Source organism: Neoarius graeffei, chromosome 6 (genome assembly GCF_027579695.1).
Source record: "Neoarius graeffei isolate fNeoGra1 chromosome 6, fNeoGra1.pri, whole genome shotgun sequence".
Taxonomy (NCBI): domain Eukaryota; kingdom Metazoa; phylum Chordata; class Actinopteri; order Siluriformes; family Ariidae; genus Neoarius; species Neoarius graeffei.
The window spans coordinates 32472782-32493831 of NC_083574.1; the positions used below are offsets into that span (position 1 = coordinate 32472782).

The 21050-nt window shown below is 43.2% G+C and overlaps 1 protein-coding gene across 1 annotated transcript in view; it reads left to right on the forward strand.

Annotated features, from left to right (window-relative positions):
* The window catches only part of LOC132887847 (spectrin beta chain, non-erythrocytic 4-like), a 221863-nt gene that overhangs the window by 42277 nt on the left and 158536 nt on the right, over positions 1 to 21050 (forward strand). Inside the window, exons 13-14 of the mRNA XM_060923573.1 lie at positions 4200 to 5070; positions 19432 to 19569. Of these exons, the coding sequence (XP_060779556.1) occupies positions 4200 to 5070; positions 19432 to 19569 (1009 nt within the window). The remainder of the gene's footprint in view (positions 1 to 4199; positions 5071 to 19431; positions 19570 to 21050) is intronic.

Below are 21050 nucleotides of genomic sequence, written 5' to 3' on the forward strand. Positions count from 1 at the left end.
TTGGCTGTGAGACCCGCTCGCCTCAGTGACCTAAGGATGGCCCTTAGGTGTTTTAGGTGTCACGGCCAGTCATTACTAAAAATAATGATGCTGTCCAAATATGCGGCCGCGTAGGTGGCGTGGTGGCGGAGGACCCTATCCATAAGCCGCTGGAATGTAGTGAGCGCCCCAAACAGCCCAAAAGAAAGTGTGACAAACTGGTGTAAGCCAAACGGTGTGGAAAAGGCCGTTTTCTCTTGGGATAATGGAGTCAAGGGGATCTGCCAATATCCCTTTGTCAAATCCAGTGTCGAATAAAAATGAGCCGTGCCTAGTCGATCGAGCAACTCATCAATACGAGGCATTGGGTACGCGTCAAACTTAGACACCACGTTGACTTTCCTATAGTCCACACAGAACCGGACCGACCCGTCGGCATTGGGAACCAAGACTACCGGGCTGCTCCAGTCGCTGTGGGACTCCTCGACGATGCCCATTTCGAGCATGGCCTCGAGCTCTTCCCAAACCACCTTTTTTTTGTGTTCGGGTAGTCTGTAAGGGTGGCTGTGCACTACTAACCCCGGGGGCGTCTCAATGTGGTGTTCTATGAGGTGGGTGCGGCCAGGCAGTGGTGAGAACACGTCAGAAAATTCTGTTTGCAACTGGGCGACCTCCCTGAGCTGGGTCGGGGAGAGGTGGTCTCCACAGGGGACTGGAGCCGTGGGCGATGTCAATTTCCCTTTTTGAACCTCTGGCCCCAGCTCCACCTTCTCTGGAACCACCGACACCAATGACACGGGGACCTCCTCGTTCCAAAATTTTAGTAGGTTGAGGTGGTATATCTGTAACGCCTCACCCCTGTCCATTCACCTCACCTCATAGTCGATGTCCCCGACTCGCCATGTGACCTCAAAGGGTCCATGCCACCTGGCAATCAATTTAGAGCTCGACGTGGGCAACAACACGAGTACTTTATCTCCCAGTGTGAATTCCCTAAGGTGCGTGCCCCTGTCGTACAGGCGGACTTGACGTTCTTGGGCCTGCCGCAAATTCTCCAGGGTTAGGTGTGTGAGTGTGTGGAGTTTTGTGCGCAGGTCAATAACGTATTGGATTTAGTTTTTACTGGTTGAAGGTCCCTCCTCCCAATTTTTCCGTAGCACATCCAGAATGCCACGCGGCTTATGCCCGTATAGTAAGTCGAACGGGGAGAACCCCGTGGAGGCTTGCGGGACCTCTCGCACTGCAAATAGCAGGGGCTCGAGCCATTTATCCTAGTTGCGTGCGTCCTCGCTTACGAATTTTCTAATTATGTTTTTGAGGGTGCGATTAAACCGTTCAACTAAGCCATCCATTTGTGGGTGATAAACGCTGGTGCGGATAGGCTTAATTCCCAGTAACCCATACAGTTCACGCAGTGTATGTGACATAAACATAGTGCTTTGATCAGTCAGACTCTCTTTGGGGATTCCGACCCGGGAGATGACGTGGAAGAGTGCTTCAGCAATACTACATGCTGAGATATTGCGAAGAGGCACTGCTTCCGGATATCGCGTTGCATAGTCCACCAGAACTAAAATAAAGCGATATCCTCGTGTTGACCGATCTAATGGCCCGATGAGATCCATCCCAATTCTTTCGAACGGGGTCTCGATTAATGGCAGAGGGTGCAAAGGTGCTTTTGGGATGGCCGTGGGGTTTACTAACTGGCATTCGTGGCACGCCATACACCTCCTACGGACATCACCGCGAATCCCAGGCCAATAGAACCGGGCCATTATTTGGGCTAGCATCTTGTCCTGCTCCAAGTGTCCGGCTATGGGATTAAAGTGAGCCTCTTTGGGATTAAAAGCTGGGTTATTTGTTCCTTAGTCTGAGTGTCCTGCATCCTGCGACGGAGTGGCGTTTGGCCGGAGCGTTTGACCATCGATTACTCTTACTTGGTCAAACGCGTGCCGCAGAGTCTCGTCTCGCGACTGCTCTAACAGGAAATCCGCGAGGGAATCCCTGAGAGAGGGAGGAGGAGCCTGCTGCTCCTCACTCTGATGCGGTGATGATGTAGACAGCTCTGTGACAGCTGCTCCTGCCAATGCCACTCCGGGTCCTCCCCCTGCTGAACTATGGCAGGCCCCACTCTTCACTAAGTGCATCATTAATTCCCGAAATCCTGGCCAATTAGTCCCCAAAATTATCGAGTGCGTAAGTCGAGGATTAATCGCCACCTTTACTCTAAATTTCTCCCCTCAAAATAGAATGTGGACCGACACTTAAGGGTAGTTGTGAAAATCCCCATGTATACACAACACCTTCACCAACTGTGCTCTTCCCAATGCCTCGTCTTGCACCAGGCTTTGGTGGATTGAGGTCTGATTAAAGCCAGAGTCCACCAAAGCCTGATACGTATCCCCTTGGATACTCACTGGTACGCAATACGCTCCAGCCCGATCGAGGGTGGTCTCCAGCGCGTCGGGGATCCAGACCACTGTGCCCACCTCCATCGCTGAGCACTGATGCTGGAGGTGCCGTGGCTCCCCACAGCGCCAGCATAGCGGCCCAGGCTCTCTCTCTCTGCACTGGTGTTCTGGAGATCACTCACCTGAGGGGGGGAAGACACAGACACGGAAGTAGGAAATGGTCGGACACCGAGGGTGCGGTGGGCCGGCTGGGGTGGAGCCGGCCCCCGCCTCCGCAGTGGGGGAATGGGGCGAGGACGAGGAACAGAAGGGGGGAGAGAGAGAGGGGAGAAGGGGAGACACGATGTCCTGCCGTCAAAACGGCCGCAATATGGTCCTCCGCCAGCTCAATGGCCTGATCCAGCGACACCGGGCGATGGCACTGGACCCACTCCGCGGTTCCTTCTGGAAGTCGGGTGACAAATTGCTCCAGTGCCACCAGATCGATGGTTCCCTCGGCGTCGCGGTTGTCGGCCCTCAGCCACCGCCGGCAGGCATCCCGGAGTTGCTGGCCAAACGCGAACAGCCGGCCGACCTCCTCCAGGCACAGCACACGGAAGCGCTGCTGCTGCTGCTCCAGGGTGCGACCCACGTGCTGGAGGACGGCCCTGCGGAGGTCGGGGGGAGCTGTAGCGTGGCCAGCTGTGCCTCGCCCATTAGCAGGGGGAGGAGGCGTGCCACGTGCTGTTCCACTGGCCAACCCCACTCCTCGGCTGCCTGCTCGAAGTTCCACCGGCCAACCCCACGCCTCGGCTGCCTGCTCGAAGTTCCACCGGCCAACCCCACGCCTCGGCTGTCTGCTCGAAAATAGCAAGGAAGGCTTCGGGGTCGTCCTGCGGACCCATCTTCGTTAGGGTGAGGTGGGGAGGGTCCGCGGCAGTGGTGATTGGGGCCCCTGCCGACGCGAGCATGTGCCGGAACGCCTGGCGATCTTCCTGTTGCTCCAGCACCAGGGCTTCAAAGCATTGTTCCTGCTCTTTCCGGAGGGCGATCAGCGCCTGGTGCTGGCTCTGTTGGGCCGTGGCGAGGGCATGGACCAGGTCCTTGAAGGGGGAGGACTCCATGTGGCCATTCCCTTCTGCACTTTCCTGGGTTTCAGCACCACTGTAGTATTCGACTAGGTGGCTGGAGCACAGAAGCATGGCAGGCCAGAACTGAGTTCTCAACAAACTTTTTATTTTTTAGCTTTTCAGCTTTTCTCCAATTCCCAGCCATGCACACACACACACACACACACACACACACACACACACACACACACACACACACGTGTTCTGGTTGGAAAGAGAGCCCCCTCTCTCTGCTCTCTCTCTCCTTTTAAAGTGCGCGGTCACTGGGGAAGACACACAAACACAGGTTAATTCCCATCAGGTGCAATGATTCCACCACTTACCTTCCCTGACTCCACCCTCCATTCCCAGACTGACACTTGGCCACGCCCCCGCTGCCACAATATGTAAATCAGATTAAAACCATATGTTCTCTTTTGTACCAGTAGCATTAGGTTATTTAAGATAACATTAAGAACAAGATATCAGTAGATGAACTTAGAACTTAGATGATTTTAATATAATTGTTTCAATACATTTTCAAGCCAAAGACTCGTGAATATGAATGAAATGGCCATGACAGTTGAAGGTTAAAGAAAACTGGGAAATAACTGGATTAGTCTCAGAAATTTGCTGTAGCCAGTCATTTGTATATATTGTTTTATCATGTCATAACTAAATAGCATATCACTGAATATATAATCATCTTGGTCTTTTGTAGGATACCAGCCATGCGATCCTCAGGTCATCTGTAATCGTGTAAATCATGTAAGCACTTGTCTGGAGGAACTGAAACAGCTAGCAGCTAATCGTCGCTCTGAGCTAGAGGATTCTCGTGAGCTCTGGGTTTTCTTCCAGGAAGTAGAAGAGTGTGATTGCTGGATGCGCGAGAAGATCTCAATCCTGAACACACAGAGCTGCGGTAAGGATCTCAGCAGTGTCCTGAAGCTCCTGCAGAAGCACAAGAGCATAGCTGGTGAGCTGTTAGCTCGACGTGCACTTCTCCAGCAGACTATGAAAAAGGGAAAACAAATTATCACGCAAAAACGGTTGCACACAGCTGGGATAAATGATAAGTTGATGGAAGTGAAGGAAGATTGGAAAAGACTGGAGGATCAAGCTGCAATGAGACTTGGCCATCTGCAGGAGGCGCTGGATTTCTTTCAGTTTAGTGCTGAAATGGATGATCAGCTAGCATGGCTTCAAGATGCCTACAGACTTGTCTCCAGTGATGATTTTGGTCATGATGAGTTTTCTACACAGTCGTTGCTCAAGAAGCATGTTCGTGTTCGTGAGGAGGTGGACAAGCACCGGCAAAATGTTGTAGCACTCCGTCAACATGCAGTAATACTGCCACTTCATTATGGAGAGCTAGAGGAAGTGAAGGAGCGGATACAGGAAGTGGAGCGTGTGTATAGTGAGGTGGCAGAGGTTGCGGTGATGCGCCAGCAGTGGCTGAATGATGCTCTTGCTGTCTACCGCATGTTCAGTGAAGTGAACGCATGTGAGTTATGGATTGATGAAAAGGAAAAATGGCTGAACAAAATGGATGTTCCTGAGAGACTTGAGGATGTTGAGGTGGTCGCTCACAGGTAGGCATGTTCCAGTATAATCAGTTATGTTATACTGTTATATTCAGTACACTCATTATACATATGCCAGTAATTTAATTTGTTGACTTAATGTTGTTTTAAAAATTAGCCTTGAATCTCTTATTAGGGTGGCACGGTGGTGTAGTGGTTAGCACTGCTGCCTCACAGCAAGAAGGTCCTGGGTTCAAGCCCAGTGGCTGGCGAGGGCCTTTCTGTGTGGAGTTTGCATGTTCTCCCTGTGTCTACGTGGGTTTCCTCCAGGTGCTCCGGTTTCCCCCACGGTCCAAAGACATGCAGGTTAGGTTAATTGGTGGCTCTAAATTGACCATAGGTGTGAACGTGAGTGTGAATGGTTGTTTGTCTCTGTGTCAGCCCTGTAATGACCTGGCGACTTTTCCAGGGTGTACCCCGCCTCTCGCCCATAGTCAGCTGGGATAGGCTCCAGCTTGCCTGCGACCCTGTAGAACAGGATAAGTGGCTACAGATGATGGATGGATGGAATCTCTTATTACCGAGATCAGTCATTTTTGCTGACTGATTGATTAAGTGACTTGCTGATCCTATTATTTTGAAACGCACATGCTCAGGCATTGCTTGAGGGAACAACCAATGTACTGCACATACACTATATGGCCAGAGGTTTGTGGACACATTACATTACAGGCATTTAGCAGATGCTCTTATCCAGAGCTTAAGGGCACTTCAGCCATTCCTGCTGGTCCAGGGAATCTGCTTCTCTAACCTTTAGGCCATGGCTTCTGCATGCATCTAATGTGTTGTTGCAGATATAATAGACACCTGATCATCACACCTATATGCTCTTTTTGGACATCCCATTTTAGGTTTAGTTCACCCTTTGCAGTGATGATAACCTCCACTCTTCTGGGAAAGCTTCCCACTAGATTTTGGAGTGTGCTTGTGGGGATATGCCCATTCAGACACAAGATCGTTAGTGAGTTCAGGCACTGATGTAGGGTGAGGAAGTATGGCGCACAGTCAGCATTTCAGTTTCATCCCCAAAGTGTTCAGTGGTATTGAAATCAGGGTCACTTGAGGTCTTTCATTCCAACTTTGGCAAACCATGTCTTCATGGACCACACACACAGGGGCATTGTCATGCTGAAACATGTTTGGACTAGGCCTCCAAGTTGTCTTTGTAAAATTGTAATGTTACAGCATACAAAGACATACTATATGATTGTGAGCTTCCACCTCTGTGGCAACAGTTTGGGGAAGTCCCACATATGGGTCCGATGGTCAGGTGTCCACAAACTTTAGGCCATATGTCTGTAGACTAAATGGTGCTATACACCTACAACATGACGATCTCAGGGAAAGAATGACGACTCTCATGCAGATATCTGCAACAGAGATGTTTTTTTTGTCATCTTTCCTGAGTTGTTATCATGTAAAAAAATGGATATAAGGTCAGATCAGAATTGAGTGTATCTGAGACAGCAACGGGCCAATATGCACAATCGGCAGATGACTCTCCAAGCAGCATTGAGTTAATTCTGAGGTCTGATATTTGAAAACTCTGAAAAAATTTTCCACTTGAATTTTGCCTAATTTAAACGACATTGTGCACAACTAATAGTTAATTTATGGCTAACAAACTAGCCAGCCTAATTGCACTTCAAAATATAGGGCCTTGCAAAAGTATTCATCCCCCTTGGTGTTTGTCCTGTTTTGTCGCATTACAAGCTGGAATTAAAATGGATTTTTGGGGGGTTGACACTATTTGATTTAAACAACATGCCTACCACTTTAAAGGCGCACTTTTTTTATTGTGACACAGACAATAATTAAGATGAAAAAACAGAAATCTGGAGTGTGCATAGGTATTCACCCCCTTTCGTATGAAACCCCTAATTAAGAGCTGGTCCAACCAATTCACTTCATAAGTCACATAATTAGTTGATTAAGATCCACCTGTGTGTAATCAAAGTGTCACATGATCTGTCACATGATGTCTGTATAAATCAACCTGTTCTGGAAGGACCCTGACTCTGCAACACTACTAAGCAAGCAACATGAAAACCACAGAGCATTCCATACAGGTCTGAGACAAAATTGTGGAGAAGTATAGATCAGGGTTGGGTCATAAAAAATATCCCAAACTTTGAATAACCCAAGGAGCACAATTAAATCCATTATGGTAAAATGGAAATAACATGGCATCACTACAAACCTGACAAGAGAAGGCCGCCCACCAAAACTCACAGACTAGGCAAGGAGGGCATTAATCAGAGATGCAACAAAGGCACCAAAGATAACACTGAAGGAGCTGCAAAGATCCACAGCAGAGATGGGAGTATCTGTCCATAGGACCACTTTAAGCTGTACACCCCACAGAGCAGGGCTTTATGGAAGAGTGGCAAGAAAAAAGCCATTGCTGAATAAAACATGTCTGGAGTTTGCCCAACACATGGAAGAAGATTCTCTGATCAAATGAGACAAAAACTGAACTTGTTGGCCATCATGGGAAATGCCATGTGTGGCGCAAATCCAACACCCTGAGAACACCATCCCTACAATGAAGCATGGTAGTGGCAGCATCATGCTGTGGGGATGTTTTTCATCTACAGGGACAGGAAAGCTGGTCAGGACTGAAGGAAAGATGGATGGCACTAAATGCAGGGCAATTCTGGAAGAAAACCTGTTTGAGTCAGCCAGAGGTTTGAGACTGGGATGAAGGTTCACGGTCCAGCAGGACAATGACCCTAAACATACTGCTAAAGTTACACTGGAGTGGTTTAAAGGGAAACATTTAAATGTCTTGGAATGGCCTAATCAAAGCCCGGACCTCAATCCAATTGAGAATCTGTGGCATAACTTGAAGATTGCTGTACACCAACGCAACCCATCTAACTTGAAGGAGTTGGAGCAGTATTACCTTGAGGAATGGGCAAAAATCCCAGTGACTAGATGTGGTAAGCTAATAGAGACATACCCCAAGAGACTTGCAGCTGTAATTGTAGCAAAAGGTAGCTCTACAAAGTATTGACTTTGAGGGGGCTGAATACCTATGCACAATCCAGATTCCTGTTGTTTTTTTTTCATCTTAATTATTGTTTGTGTCACAATACAAAAACAATGTGCACCTTTAAAGTGGTAGGCATGTTGTGTAAATCAAATGGTGCTAACACCCCAAAATCCATTTTAATACCAGCTTGTAATGCGACAAAACAGGACAAACACCAAGAGGGATGAATACTTTTGCAAGGCACTGTATGTCTTTATTATCTGCACTGTAGGACTAAGTATACAGAGGATATTACACAGTTGGATGAAGATATGAAGTTCATCTTTGAGTGGTGAACATATTCACAAGTGAGTGAAGCTAACGAGTGAAAATATTTTTCAACACGAGAAGATCAACTTCATAGATTCACGCCACCCTGTAATGTCTTTATATGAGGGGTTCTCAAACTTTTCTACTTTGAGGCCCATCTGTTCATACTTGTAACGAGTCGGGGCCCATTACAAAAGATCCACAATTATTTTGGCTCATCTATTCTATTAGAATCTAATAATCTATTGTAAAGTGTATTAATGGATTACACCATCTCTCCCTGTTACATATGGGTGCCCAGGAATTAAATACATGCAATAAAAACAAACTGTTTTTAATTGTAGGTATTGTATTTAAAACTATATGGACATGCCAGAAGCCAACATAAAACCATGCATGCAGGGCATTCTCTATCAAAAGGGATTAATGATCCAAAAGTGGAGTCTGGTCGATTAACAAAGAACCTATTGCCATGTTTGTGTTCAACAAACAAGCAAGTTATTAAAACCAAGAAATACACTCAGAATAAGTGGATATAGAAATCACTCAATGGGATGGAGCCTTACATGCTAACAAAGAAGGATTTTTCCGATGAGTTGCAAAATTATCCATCCATTGAGTTCCCTGACATCTCAAACTACCTGGTGCTGGAGACATCATTCTATATGGACAAACAAATGAAAACCTGGAAGAGCATGGAGGCGTACAACTTTTTATATGTGGCTGGTTTAAAGATCTGGGGATCAGGACACTATAAGATAAATCCTGTTTCGTTTATGCCCAGGTAAGGAGGCATTTTTGGGCTTTGTTCTCGTCTTTGCGATGGTTGCTAAGAGGCTATAAGTTTTAGTATCAGGTTTAAACAAACCACAGCTGCTCAATTCTCAATCCCCCCTGCTCTTCTCTTCCAGCAGGAATCATGCAGGCATCAGGATCCATATAATTTACCCACAAATGTATTTATTTACTCTCTCTCTCTTTCCCTGTGTGCGCGCATGCGCATGGCACAGGGTACAGTGGTGCTTGAAAGTTTGTGAACTTTTTAGAATTTTCTATATTTCTGCATAAATATGACCTAAAACAACATATTTTCACACAAGTTCTAAAAGTAGATAAAGAGATCCCAATTAAACAAATGAGACAAAAATATTATACTTGGTCATTTATTTATTGAGGAAAATGATCCAATATTACATGTGTGTGAGTGGCAAAAGTATGTGAACCTCTAGGATTAGTAGTTAATTTGAAGGTGAAATTAGAGTCAGGTGTTTTCAATCAATGGGATGACAATCAGGTGTGAGTGGGCACCCTGTTTTATTTAAAGGACAGGGCTCTATCAAAGTCTGATCTTCACAACACGTTTGTGGAAATGTGTCATGGCACGAACAAAGGAGATTTCTGAGGACCTCAGAAAAAGCATTGTTGATGCTCATTAGGTTGGAAAAGGTTACAAAACCATCTCTAAAGAGTTTGGACTCCACCAATCCACAGTCAGACAGATTGTGTACAAATGGAGGAAATTCAAGACTATTGTTATCCTCCCCAGGAGTGGTTGACCAACAAAGATCACTCCAAGAGTAAGGCATGCAATAGTCGGCGAGGTCACAAAGGACCCCAGGGTAACTTCTAAGCAACTGAAGACCTCTCTTACATTGGCTAATGTTAATGTTCATGAGTCCACCATCAGGAGAACACTGACCAACAATGGTGTGCATGGCAGGGTTGCAAGGAGGAAGCCACTGCTCTCCAAAAAGAACATTGCTGCTCGTCTGCAGTTTGCTAAAGATCACGTAGACAAGCCAGAAGGCTATTGGAAAAATGTTTTGGGGCCGGACGAAACCAAAATAGAACTTTTTGGTTGAAATGAGAAATATTATATTTGGAGAAAGAAAAACACTGCATTCCAGCATAAGAACCTTATCCCATCTGTGAAACATGGTGGTAGTATCATGGTTTGGGCCTGTTTTGCTGCATCTGGGCCAGGACAGCTTGCCATCATTGATGGAACAATGAATTCTGAATTATACCAGCAAATTCTAAAGGAAAATGTCATGACATCTGTCCATGAACAGGTGAAGTTGGGTCATGCAGCAAGACAACGACCCTAAGCACACAAGTCGTTCTACCAAAGAATGGTTAAAGAAGAATAAAGTTAATGTTTTGGAATGGCCAAGTCAAAGTCCTGAAACTTAATCCAATCAAAATGTTGTGGAATGACCTGAAGCGAGCAGTTCATGTGAAGAAACCCACCAACATCCCAGAGTTGAAGCTGTTCTGTACGGAGGAATGGGCTAAAATTCCTCTGAGCCGGTGTGCAGGACTGATCAACAGTTACCTGAAACATTTAGTTGCAGTTATTGCTGTACAAAGGGGTCACACCAGATACTGAAAGAAAAGGTTCACATACTTTTGCCACTCACAGATATGTAATATTGGATCGTTTTCCTCAATAAATAAATGACCAAGTATAATATTTTTGTCTCATTTGTTTAACTGGGTTCTCTTTATCTACTTTTAGGACTTGTGTGAAAATCTGATGATGTTTTTGGTCATATTTATGCAGAAATATAGAAAATTCTAAAGGGTTCACAAACTTTCAAGCACCACTGTAAATGCAAGAGGAATGTGACAAAAAAATAAAGCCTTGTTCATAATTTCTCCACAAATGTATTTATTTCATTTGAAAAGTATTCGGCAAACCAGCTACCAGATTTGGGACACTGCAACATCCTGAACTATTTAGTATTTGGCCTTCTAAATACACTGGAGATGCTAAAGGTGGAGAAAAGTACAGATGCCTACTGATACTTTGAGGCAGGTTTCATGCCTGAATGTTACGGGAAATTCCTGATAAAGAAAAATACCTTATTATGACAAAGGTAAGCTCAAACATGAATTTCTAATAGGAATAAACAAGCCAGGGCCAAGATCTAGCATATTTTATGGTGTTAGCTGAGTCTACACTATCAGTACACTTGTGCCAGTTGCTAGCAAACACAAAGCTCACCAGGCAACACAGCCGCGTAAATAATTCCGCAGTTACGATGTTGTCACGTGAAAGTCCTCTGTCCCCGACTAAAAATTAACTTCATCTTGAAAAAAAAAGATGGCACTTCACGGCCCACTAATGGGCTGCGACCCAGTGGTTGAGAAACACTGCTTTATATTATGTAGACACATCCATAAAAAGAGTGGCACGGTGGTGTAGTGGTTAGCGCTGTCGCCTCACAGCAAGAAGGTCCGGGTTCGAGCCCCGTGGCCAGCAAGGGCCTTTCTGTGTGGAGTTTGCATGTTCTCCCCGTGTCCGTGTGGGTTTCCTCCGGGTGCTTCGGTTTCCCCCAAAGACATGCTTGTTAGGTTAACTGGTGACTCTAAATTGACCGTAGGTGTGAGTGTGAATGGTTGTCTATGTGTCAGCCCTGTGAATGACCTGGCGACTTGTCTAGGGTGTACCCTGCCTTTCGCCCGTAGTCAGTTGGGATAGGCTCCAGCTTGCCTGCGACCCTGTAGAACAGGATAAAGTGACTAGAGATAATGAGATGAGATGAGATATATATATATATATATATGCAAGTTAATCAAATTAAATTTTGAACCGGTTTGCCATTTTGACAACTCCCGTCAAGTCAGCAGGAAAACACTGGGAGTGACGTCATCGGAGTGAAATATTGGGAAATATGCCACTCTGTTCCTCAATGCGTTTCATATGAAAAATGTGTGTTTCAACACAAGAAGGTAAACTTCATATCTTCAAGTCAACGTGTGATTTCTTTTTTATTATATAGGCACAGTAACAAAAACAGAGGTGGACAGTAACGAAGTCCATTTACTTGAATACTGTACTAAAGTACACTTTTTGAGTATCTGTACTTTACTTGAGTATTTATTTTTTGGAAACTTATGACTTTAACTTCACTGCATTTGAAAGACAAATATTGTACTTTTCACCCCACTACATTTCTATCAAGGTCCTTGTTACTCATTACTATGAACCAGCTTTGAAAGTGGATATTTTTTCTTTTCTTTTATAAAACATGATTTTTTTTTTTCACAGGTGACACTGAAACAGCCTATCAGTAATCACTAGGGTCACATCCATAGACTGGATAAAATCAAGTTCAACTTCTCAGCAGTATTATTTGAACATGATAAGTTGATTACATGGAACATGATTGAATGGAAGGAGGTGGTTCTTCTGGGGAATGCACGCTCTCATAACCATACCTAGAACCCATGCTTCAGTTTTTAGAAAGGATTAAAGATTCGTTTCATTTTAAATGTTTGCTTTGTTTGCTGAAAACGAACCACATCACGGCCTTCAGAAACTCGCTGTCCAAACTGCGGAAACATATTGAGGTATATAAACATTTTATTCCAAGAGAAAGCTTGCAACGAAGTTGTCTGTGCTTTTACAGCTAGCAATAACGTTGCAATAGCTATGCAGTCTGGTTAGTCAAATGACTTCCTATGGATTTGCCCGCCAAGTTGCTATATCCTTATCCACGGCTAATGTTAACACATAGCTAGTTAACTTGGACACTTAGTTAGCATGTAAAAATGGAGTTACGCTAACATGAATAATGTTAACTTTAGCATAATCTTGCCAAATAAACAGAATGGAGAAATCTTTCTTTTCTAGTAACATTCGCTACCCAATATGATTTCGAGTTTGTAAAGAGTTTGCTAGCATGTCAGGTGGAGTTTCAGCTCTACAGGTTCTACAAAATAGTCAGAAAATCCAGTCGGTTGCTTCAGAGGCATTAGGTTTTATAAGCGTTATGGCAATAATACAACAGTGTGTTGACAGAAAATGTACTTTTAATACTTAAGTATTTTTAAAAGCAAGTACTTCAGTACTTTAACTTAAGTAAAAATTTGACTAGACAACTTTCACTTGTATCAGAGTAATATTTAACCAGTGGGATCTGTACTTTGACTTAAGTAATAAATTTGGGTACTTTGTCCACCTCTGCAAATAAAAAGTATCCAAATTTATCAAAACAATTCATCAATTTCCTCACGAGTGACATAGAGAGATTTATGTCATGGTTTTGGTTCTCCATGTCCCAGATGTATCTTGTATGAAAAATATGAGTGGTGCATCACCCAGTAAAACACTTGTTTCCATATAATATAAAACAATATTATCTTAATCCCCTGCTCTCTTATGACCAAGGACATAAATAGATGCAATTGAAGGTTAAAACATGCCTTTAACTTTATGACTTAAATGTCTGACTCCAATATTCAATTCAAGATCAAAATCCAATATTTGATTCATTTAAATATTTGACTCCAAAGCTTAACAATCTTTTACTGACAGTATTAAAAGGATAAAATCTCAGTGTTCAAGTTATACTTAATTTAAAACTGCTCCATAATAAGCTTTTACTATAAAGTGACATGTCAGAGACTTTTATATAACCTATTTATGAAACAATTATTTGGTTAGCTCAGAGGTTTCTATAAATGTGCAAGCCTAAGCCATTCTGAATTACTTGGCAGAGTTTTTTTAATTTAAACTTTCTAGAAGAGAGAAGAGTATGGAGAAAGAAAGGAAGGGTTCATGATCCAAAGCATACCACATCATCTGTTAAACATGGTGGAGGCAGTGTTATGGCATGGGCATGTATTGCTGCCAATTCAACTGGGTCACTGGTATTTATTGATAACGTGTGACTGGTGATAGAAGTAGCACAATGAATTCTGACGTACAGTGGTGCTTGAAAGTTTGTGAACCCTTTAGAATTTTCTATATTTCTGCATAAATATGACCTAAAACATCATCAGATTTTCACACAAGTCCTAAAAGTAGATAAAGAGAACCCAGTTAAACAAATGAGACAAAAATATTATACTTGGTCATTTATTTATTGAGGAAAATGATCCAATATTACATATCTGTGAGTGGCAAAAGTATGTGAACCTTTTCTTTCAGTATCTGGTGTGACCCCCTTGTGCAGCAATAACTGCAACTAAACGTTTCCGGTAACTGTTGATCTGTCCTGCACACTGGCTTGGAGGAATTTTAGCCCATTACTCCATACAGAACAGCTTCAACTCTGGGATGTTGGTGGTTTTCCTCACATGAACTGCTCACTTCAGGTCCTTCCACAACATTTTGATTGGATTAAGGTCAGGACTTTGACTTGGCCATTCCAAAACATTAACTTTATTCTTCTTTAACCATTCTTTGGTAGAACGACTTGTGTGCTTAGGGTCATTGTCTTGTTGCATGACACACCTTCTCTTGAGATTCAGTTCATGGACAGATGTCCTGACATTTTCCTTCAGAATTCGCTGGTATAATTCAGAATTCATTGTTCCATCAATGATGGCAAGCCGTCCTGGCCCAGATGCAGCAAAACAGGCCCAAACCATGATACTACCACCACCATGTTTCACAGATGGGATAAGGTTCTTCCACTGGAATGCAGTGTTTTCCTTTCTCCAAACATAATGCTACACATTTAAACCAAAAGATCTATTTTGGTCTCATCCGTCCACAAAACATTTTTCCAATAGCCTTCTGGCTTGTCCACGTGATCTTTAGCAAACTGCAGATGAGCAGCAATGTTCTTTTTGGAGAGCAGTGGCTTTCTCCTTGCAACCCTGCCATGCACACCATTATTGTTCAGTGTTTTCCTGATGGTGGACTCATGAACATTAACATTAGCCAATGTGAGAGAGGCCTTCAGTTGCTTAGAAGTTACCCTGGGGTTGTTTGTGATCTCGCCAACTATTACACGCCTTGCTCTTGGAGTGATCTTTGTTGGTCGACCACTCCTGGGGAGGGTAACAACAGTCTTGAATTTCCTCCATTTGTACACAATCTGTCTGACTGTGGATTGGTGGAGTCCAAACCCTTTAGAGATGGTTTTGTAACCTTTGCCAGCCTGATGAGTATCAACAACGCTTTTTCTGAGGTCCTCAGAAATCTCCTTTGTTCGTGCCATGATACACTTCCACAAACATGTGTTGTGAAGATCAGACTTTGATAGATCCCTGTTATTTAAATAAAACAGGGTGCCCACTCACACCTGATTGTCATCCCATTGATTGAAAACACCGGACTCTAATTTCACCTTCAAATTAACTGCTAATCCTAGATGTTCACATACTTTTGCCACTCAGAGATATGTAATATTGGATAATTTTCCTCAATAAATAAACGAGCAAGTATAATATTTTTGTCTCATTTGTTTAACTGGGTTCTCTTTATCTACTTTTAGGACTTGTGTGAAAATCTGATGATATTTTGGGTCATATTTATGCAGAAATATAGAAAATTCTAAAGGGTTCACAAACTTTCAAGCACCACTGTATATAGAGCATTACTTTCTGCTCACAGTACAGATGGATAAAGACCCAAAACATACAGTAAAAGAACCTAAGGCAAAGAAACAGAATGTTGTTAAATGGTCAGGTCAGTCACCTGACCTCAGACCAACTGAGCATGCTTTTCACTTACTGAAAACAAAACTGTCAGAAAGACCCATAAACAAGCAGTAGCTGAAGGAGGCTGCAGAAAAAGGCCTGTCAGAGCATCTCAAAGGAGGAAACTTAGCATTTGTTGATTTTCATGGATTCCAGACTTCAGGCAGTCTTGAACTGCAAAAGGTTTACATCCAAGTATTAAAAATAATCCTAATATTAATAATTGTCAGTTTTTGTTGAATTACTTTTGAGCCTGTTAAAATTGACTATTTTAAAATGGTGGTAATTCCTAAAAGGTTCATACGGTATTTTCGGCAAACCCCTTGAATTAAAGCTGAACGTGTACACTTCAGTCTCATCCTGATTGCTTAATTTCAAATCCATTGTTGTGGTTTACAAAGGCAAAATGACGAAAAGTGTGTCATTGTCCAAATACTTATGGGCTCAACTGTGTGTGTGTGTGTGTGTGTGTGTGTGTGTGTGTGTGTGTGAGAGAGAGGGAGAGAGAGAGAGAGAGAGAGAGGGAAGGACAAGCGCGCTGTAAAATATAAAACTGTATACTGTAAATTTAATTCATAAACTTGTATGATACTTTTGATGTCCCCACATTGTTCACCATGAAATATGGATTAAACTGATACCAAACATGCCCTGAGAAATATTTTGGTCAAACACAGTGTAAGTAAACGGATTTATTCCACATGCTCTCTCACCCACATTCTGATCTTAATCTGACCAGTTCAGAATCAATTTACTGCCACAATATGTAAATCTCCTATGGCACTACCAACCCGAAATTCAATAATCACATAAAGCAGTTATAAATGCTGATGATGACACCTCGTTGTCTTTTGAGTGCTTTGCTTCTTCCTCTTTTTTAAAAACTCTGCTCCAGAGCATTTGTATCTCTTCATTGTACAACCTTCAACAGTTTGCTCCACTTGCACATATCGCTTGTTCAGTTATGAAGTGGCATCTTACACAGTGATGCCCCTGACCAGTTTAGTGGGATATATTATTTTTTTATGAATTAAATTTTGCAATTAATATGTTTACATTTGTTTTGGGTTTTCAGTTCATGCATCATGAATACAGACAGTGGACATAGTGCACATAGCCTACTTGTTTATAAGGTAATCTTTATAACCAGTGTCTTGCAAAAGTATTTATCCCTCTTGGTGTTTGTCCTGTTTTGTTGCATGACAAACTGGAATTAAAATGGATTTTTGGGAGATTAGAACCATTTGATTTACATAACATGCCTACCAATTTAAAGGTGAAAATTGTTCTTTTATTGTGACACAAACAATAATTAAGTTGAAAAAACAAATCTGGGGGGTGGCACGGTGGTGTAGTGGTTAGCATTGTCGCCTCACAGCAAGAAGGTCCGGGTTCGAGCCCCGTGGCTGACGAGGGCCTTTCTGTGCGGAATTTGCATGTTCTCCCCCTATCCGCGTGGGTTTCCTCCGGGTGCTCCGGTTTCCCCCACAGTCCAAAGACATGCAGGTTAGGTTAACTTGTGACTCTAAATTGACCATAGGTGTGAGTGTGATTGGTTGTCTGTGTCTATGTGTTAGCCCTGTAATCACCTGGCGACTTGTCCAGGGTGTACCCTGCCTTTTGCCCGTAGTCAGCTGGGATAGGCTCCAGCTTGCCTGCGACCCTGTAGAACAGGATAAAGCAACTAGAGATAATGAGATGAGAAACAAATCTGGAGTGTACATAGCTATTCACACCCCCAAGTCAATACTTTGTAGAGCCACCTTTTGCTGCAATTACAGCTGCAAGTCTCTTGGGGGTATGTCTCTGTTAGCTTACCACATCTAGCCACTGGGATTTTTGCCCATTCCACAAGGCAAAACTGCTCCAACTCCTTCAAGTTAGATGGGTTGCGTTGGTGTACAGCAATATTCAAGTTATGCCACAGATTCTCAGTTGGATTGAGGTCTGGGCTTTGATTGAGCCATTCCAAGACATTTAAATGTTTCCCTCTAAACCACTCCTCTGTAGCTTTAGCAGTATGTTTAGGGTCATTGTCCTGCTGGAATATGAACCTTCGTCCCAGTCTCAAACCTCTGGCTGACTCAAACAGGTTTTCCTCCAGAATTGCCCTGTATTTAGTGCCATGCATCTTTCCTTCAATCCCGACCAGCTTTCCTGTCCCTGCAGATGAAAAATATCCCCACAGCATGATGCTGCCACCACCATGCTTCACTGTAGGAATGGTGTTCTCAGGGTGTTGGGTTTGTGCCACACATGGCGTTTCCCATGATGGCCAAAAAAATCAGTTTTAGTCTCATTTGACCAGTGAATCTTCTTGCATTTGGGGAGTCTGCCACATGCTGTTGGGCAAACTCCAAACATGCTTTCTTAAGCAATGGCTATTTTCTGGCTACTCTTCCATAAAGCCCCGCTCTGTCGAGTGTATGGCTTAAAGTGGTCCTATGGACAGTTACTCCAATCCCCACTGTGGATCTTTGCAGCTCCTTCAGTGTTATCTTTGGTGTCTTTGTTGCATCTCTGATTAATGCCCTCCTTGCCTGGTCCATGAGTTTTGGTGGGTGGCCTTCTCTTGTCAGGTTTGTAGTGGTGCCATATTCTTTCCATTTTGCTATAATGGATTTCATGGTGTTCCGTGGGATATTCAAAGTTTGGAATATTTTTTATAACCCACCCCTCATTCATACTTCACAACTTTGTCTCTGACTTGTTTGGAGTGCTCCTTGGTTCTCATGTTGCTTGCTTGGTAGTGTTGCAGAGTCAAGGTCCTTCCAGAACAGGTTGATTTATACAGATATCATGTGACGGATCATGTGACACTTTGATTGCACACAGGTGGATCTTAATCAACTAATTATGTGACTCATGAAGTGAATTGGTTGGACCAGCTCTTATTTAGGGGCTTCACATGAAAGGAAGTGAATACCTATGCACATTCCACATTTCTGTTTTTTCATCTTAATTATTGTTTGTGTCACAATAAAACAACAATTGTCACCTTTAAAGCTGTAGGCATGTTGTGTAAATCAAATGGTGCTAACTCCCCAAACATCCATTTTAAATTCTACTTGTAATGCAACAAAACAGGACAAACACCAAGGGGGATGAATACTTTTGCAAGACACTGTAGGTCTATAACATTTGCAAATCATGGTTTTGACTAAATCCATTTACAGTTTTCACATGAGCTGTGATGGGGTGGTGGGGTGACATTTGACTGTCTGTAGCAAGTACTGTGCCTGTGTTGGACAACATTGAATACTTGCACTCTGAGTACACTGTCAGAACATGTGTTGTTGGGAAGAGGGGGCAGAAGGCTGTGTGGTAGGCAGCAGTGCTACTTATCTGGGGCATGGCATGTGCACAGACACAACACAAAATTTCAGGTGCCCCCATATAAAACATAATGTGCCAGTACTGGACCTGAGGATTGTTCTGGGTTACCAGTATGATATGTAATCACTCTGCCTGCATTAATTCATGGAGGTTTACATGCCAAAGTTTTATTACAGAGGAGAGTCACAGATATATTATTTGAAGTGTTACTCTGAGCCATTAATACCATCTGAATAACAGCAATGTTGTATTAGTGTTGAGTGAATGGTGAAATACATGCGTTTGTGTTTTAGGTTTGAGAGCCTGGACCAGGAGATGAACAGTTTGATGGGAAGGATCCTGGATGTGAATCTCATTGTTCAGCAACTCTTGGATGGTGACCATCCTAGTTCCACTGAAGTCAGAGGGTGTCAGGATCACTTGAACAGCAGGTAACATACACTTGTGGGTCTTTATTCACACTTGGTTAATTTAAATTATACAACCCCGATTCCAAAAAAAGTTGGGACAAAGTACAAATTGTAAATAAAAACGGAATGCAATGATGTGGAAGTTTCAAAATTACATATTTTATTCAGAATAGAGCATAGATGACATATCAAATGTTTAAACTGAGAAAATGTATCATTTAAAGAGAAAAATTAGGTTATTTTAAATTTCATGACAACAACACATCTCAAAAAAGTTGGGACAAGGCCATGTTTACCACTGTGAGACATCCCCTTTTCTCTTTACAACAGTCTGTAAACGTCTGGGGACTGAGGAGACAAGTTGCTCAAGTTTAGGGATAGGAATGTTAACCCATTCTTGTCTAATGGAGGATTCTAGTTGCTCAACTGTCTTAGGTCTTTTTTGTCATATCTTCTGTTTTATGATGCGCCAAATGTTTTCTATGGGTGAAAGATCTGGACTGCAGGCTGGCCAGTTCAGTACCCAGACCCTTCTTCTACACAGCCATGATGCTGTAATTGATGCAGTATGTGGTTTGGCATTGTCATGCTGGAAAATGCAAGGTCTTCCCTGAAAGAGACATTGTCTGGATGGGAGCATATGTTGCTCTAGAACCTGGATATACCTTTCAGCATTGATGGTGTCTTTCCAGATGTGTAAGCTGCCCATGCCACACACACTAATGCAACCCCATACCATCAGAGATGCAGGCTTCTGAACTGAGCGCTGATAACAACTTGGGTCGTCCTTCTTCTCTTTAGTCCGAATGACACGGCGTACCTGATTTCCATAAAGAACTTCAAATTTTGATTCGTCTGACCACAGAACAGTTTTCCACTTTGCCACAGTCCATTTTAAATGAGCCTTGGCCCAGAGAAGATGTCTGCGCTTCTGGATCATGTTTAGATACGGCTGCTTCTTTGAACTATAGAGTTTTAGCTGGCAACGGCGGATGGCACGGTGAATTGTGTTCACAGATAATGTTCTCTGGAAATATTCCTGAGCCCATTTTGTGATTTCCAATACAGAAGCATGCCTGTATGTGATGCAGTGCCGTCTAAGGGCCCAAAGATCACAGGCACCCAGTATGGTTTTCCGGCCTTGACCCTTACGCACAGAGATTCTTCTAGATTCTCTGAATCTTTTGATGATATTATGCACTGTAGATGATGATATGTTCAAACTCTTTGCAGTTTTACACTGTCGAACTCCTTTCTGATATTGCTCCACTATTTGTTGGCGCAGAATTAGGGGGATTGGTGATCCTCTTCCCATCTTTACTTCTCAGAGCCGCTGCCACTCCAAGATGCTCTTTTTATACCCAGTCATGTTAATGACCTATTGCCAATTGACCTAATGAGTTGCAGTTTGGTCCTCCAGCTGTTCCTTTTTTGTACCTTTAACTTTTCCAGCCTCTTATTGCCCCTGTCCCAACTTTGAGATGTGTTGCTGTCATGAAATT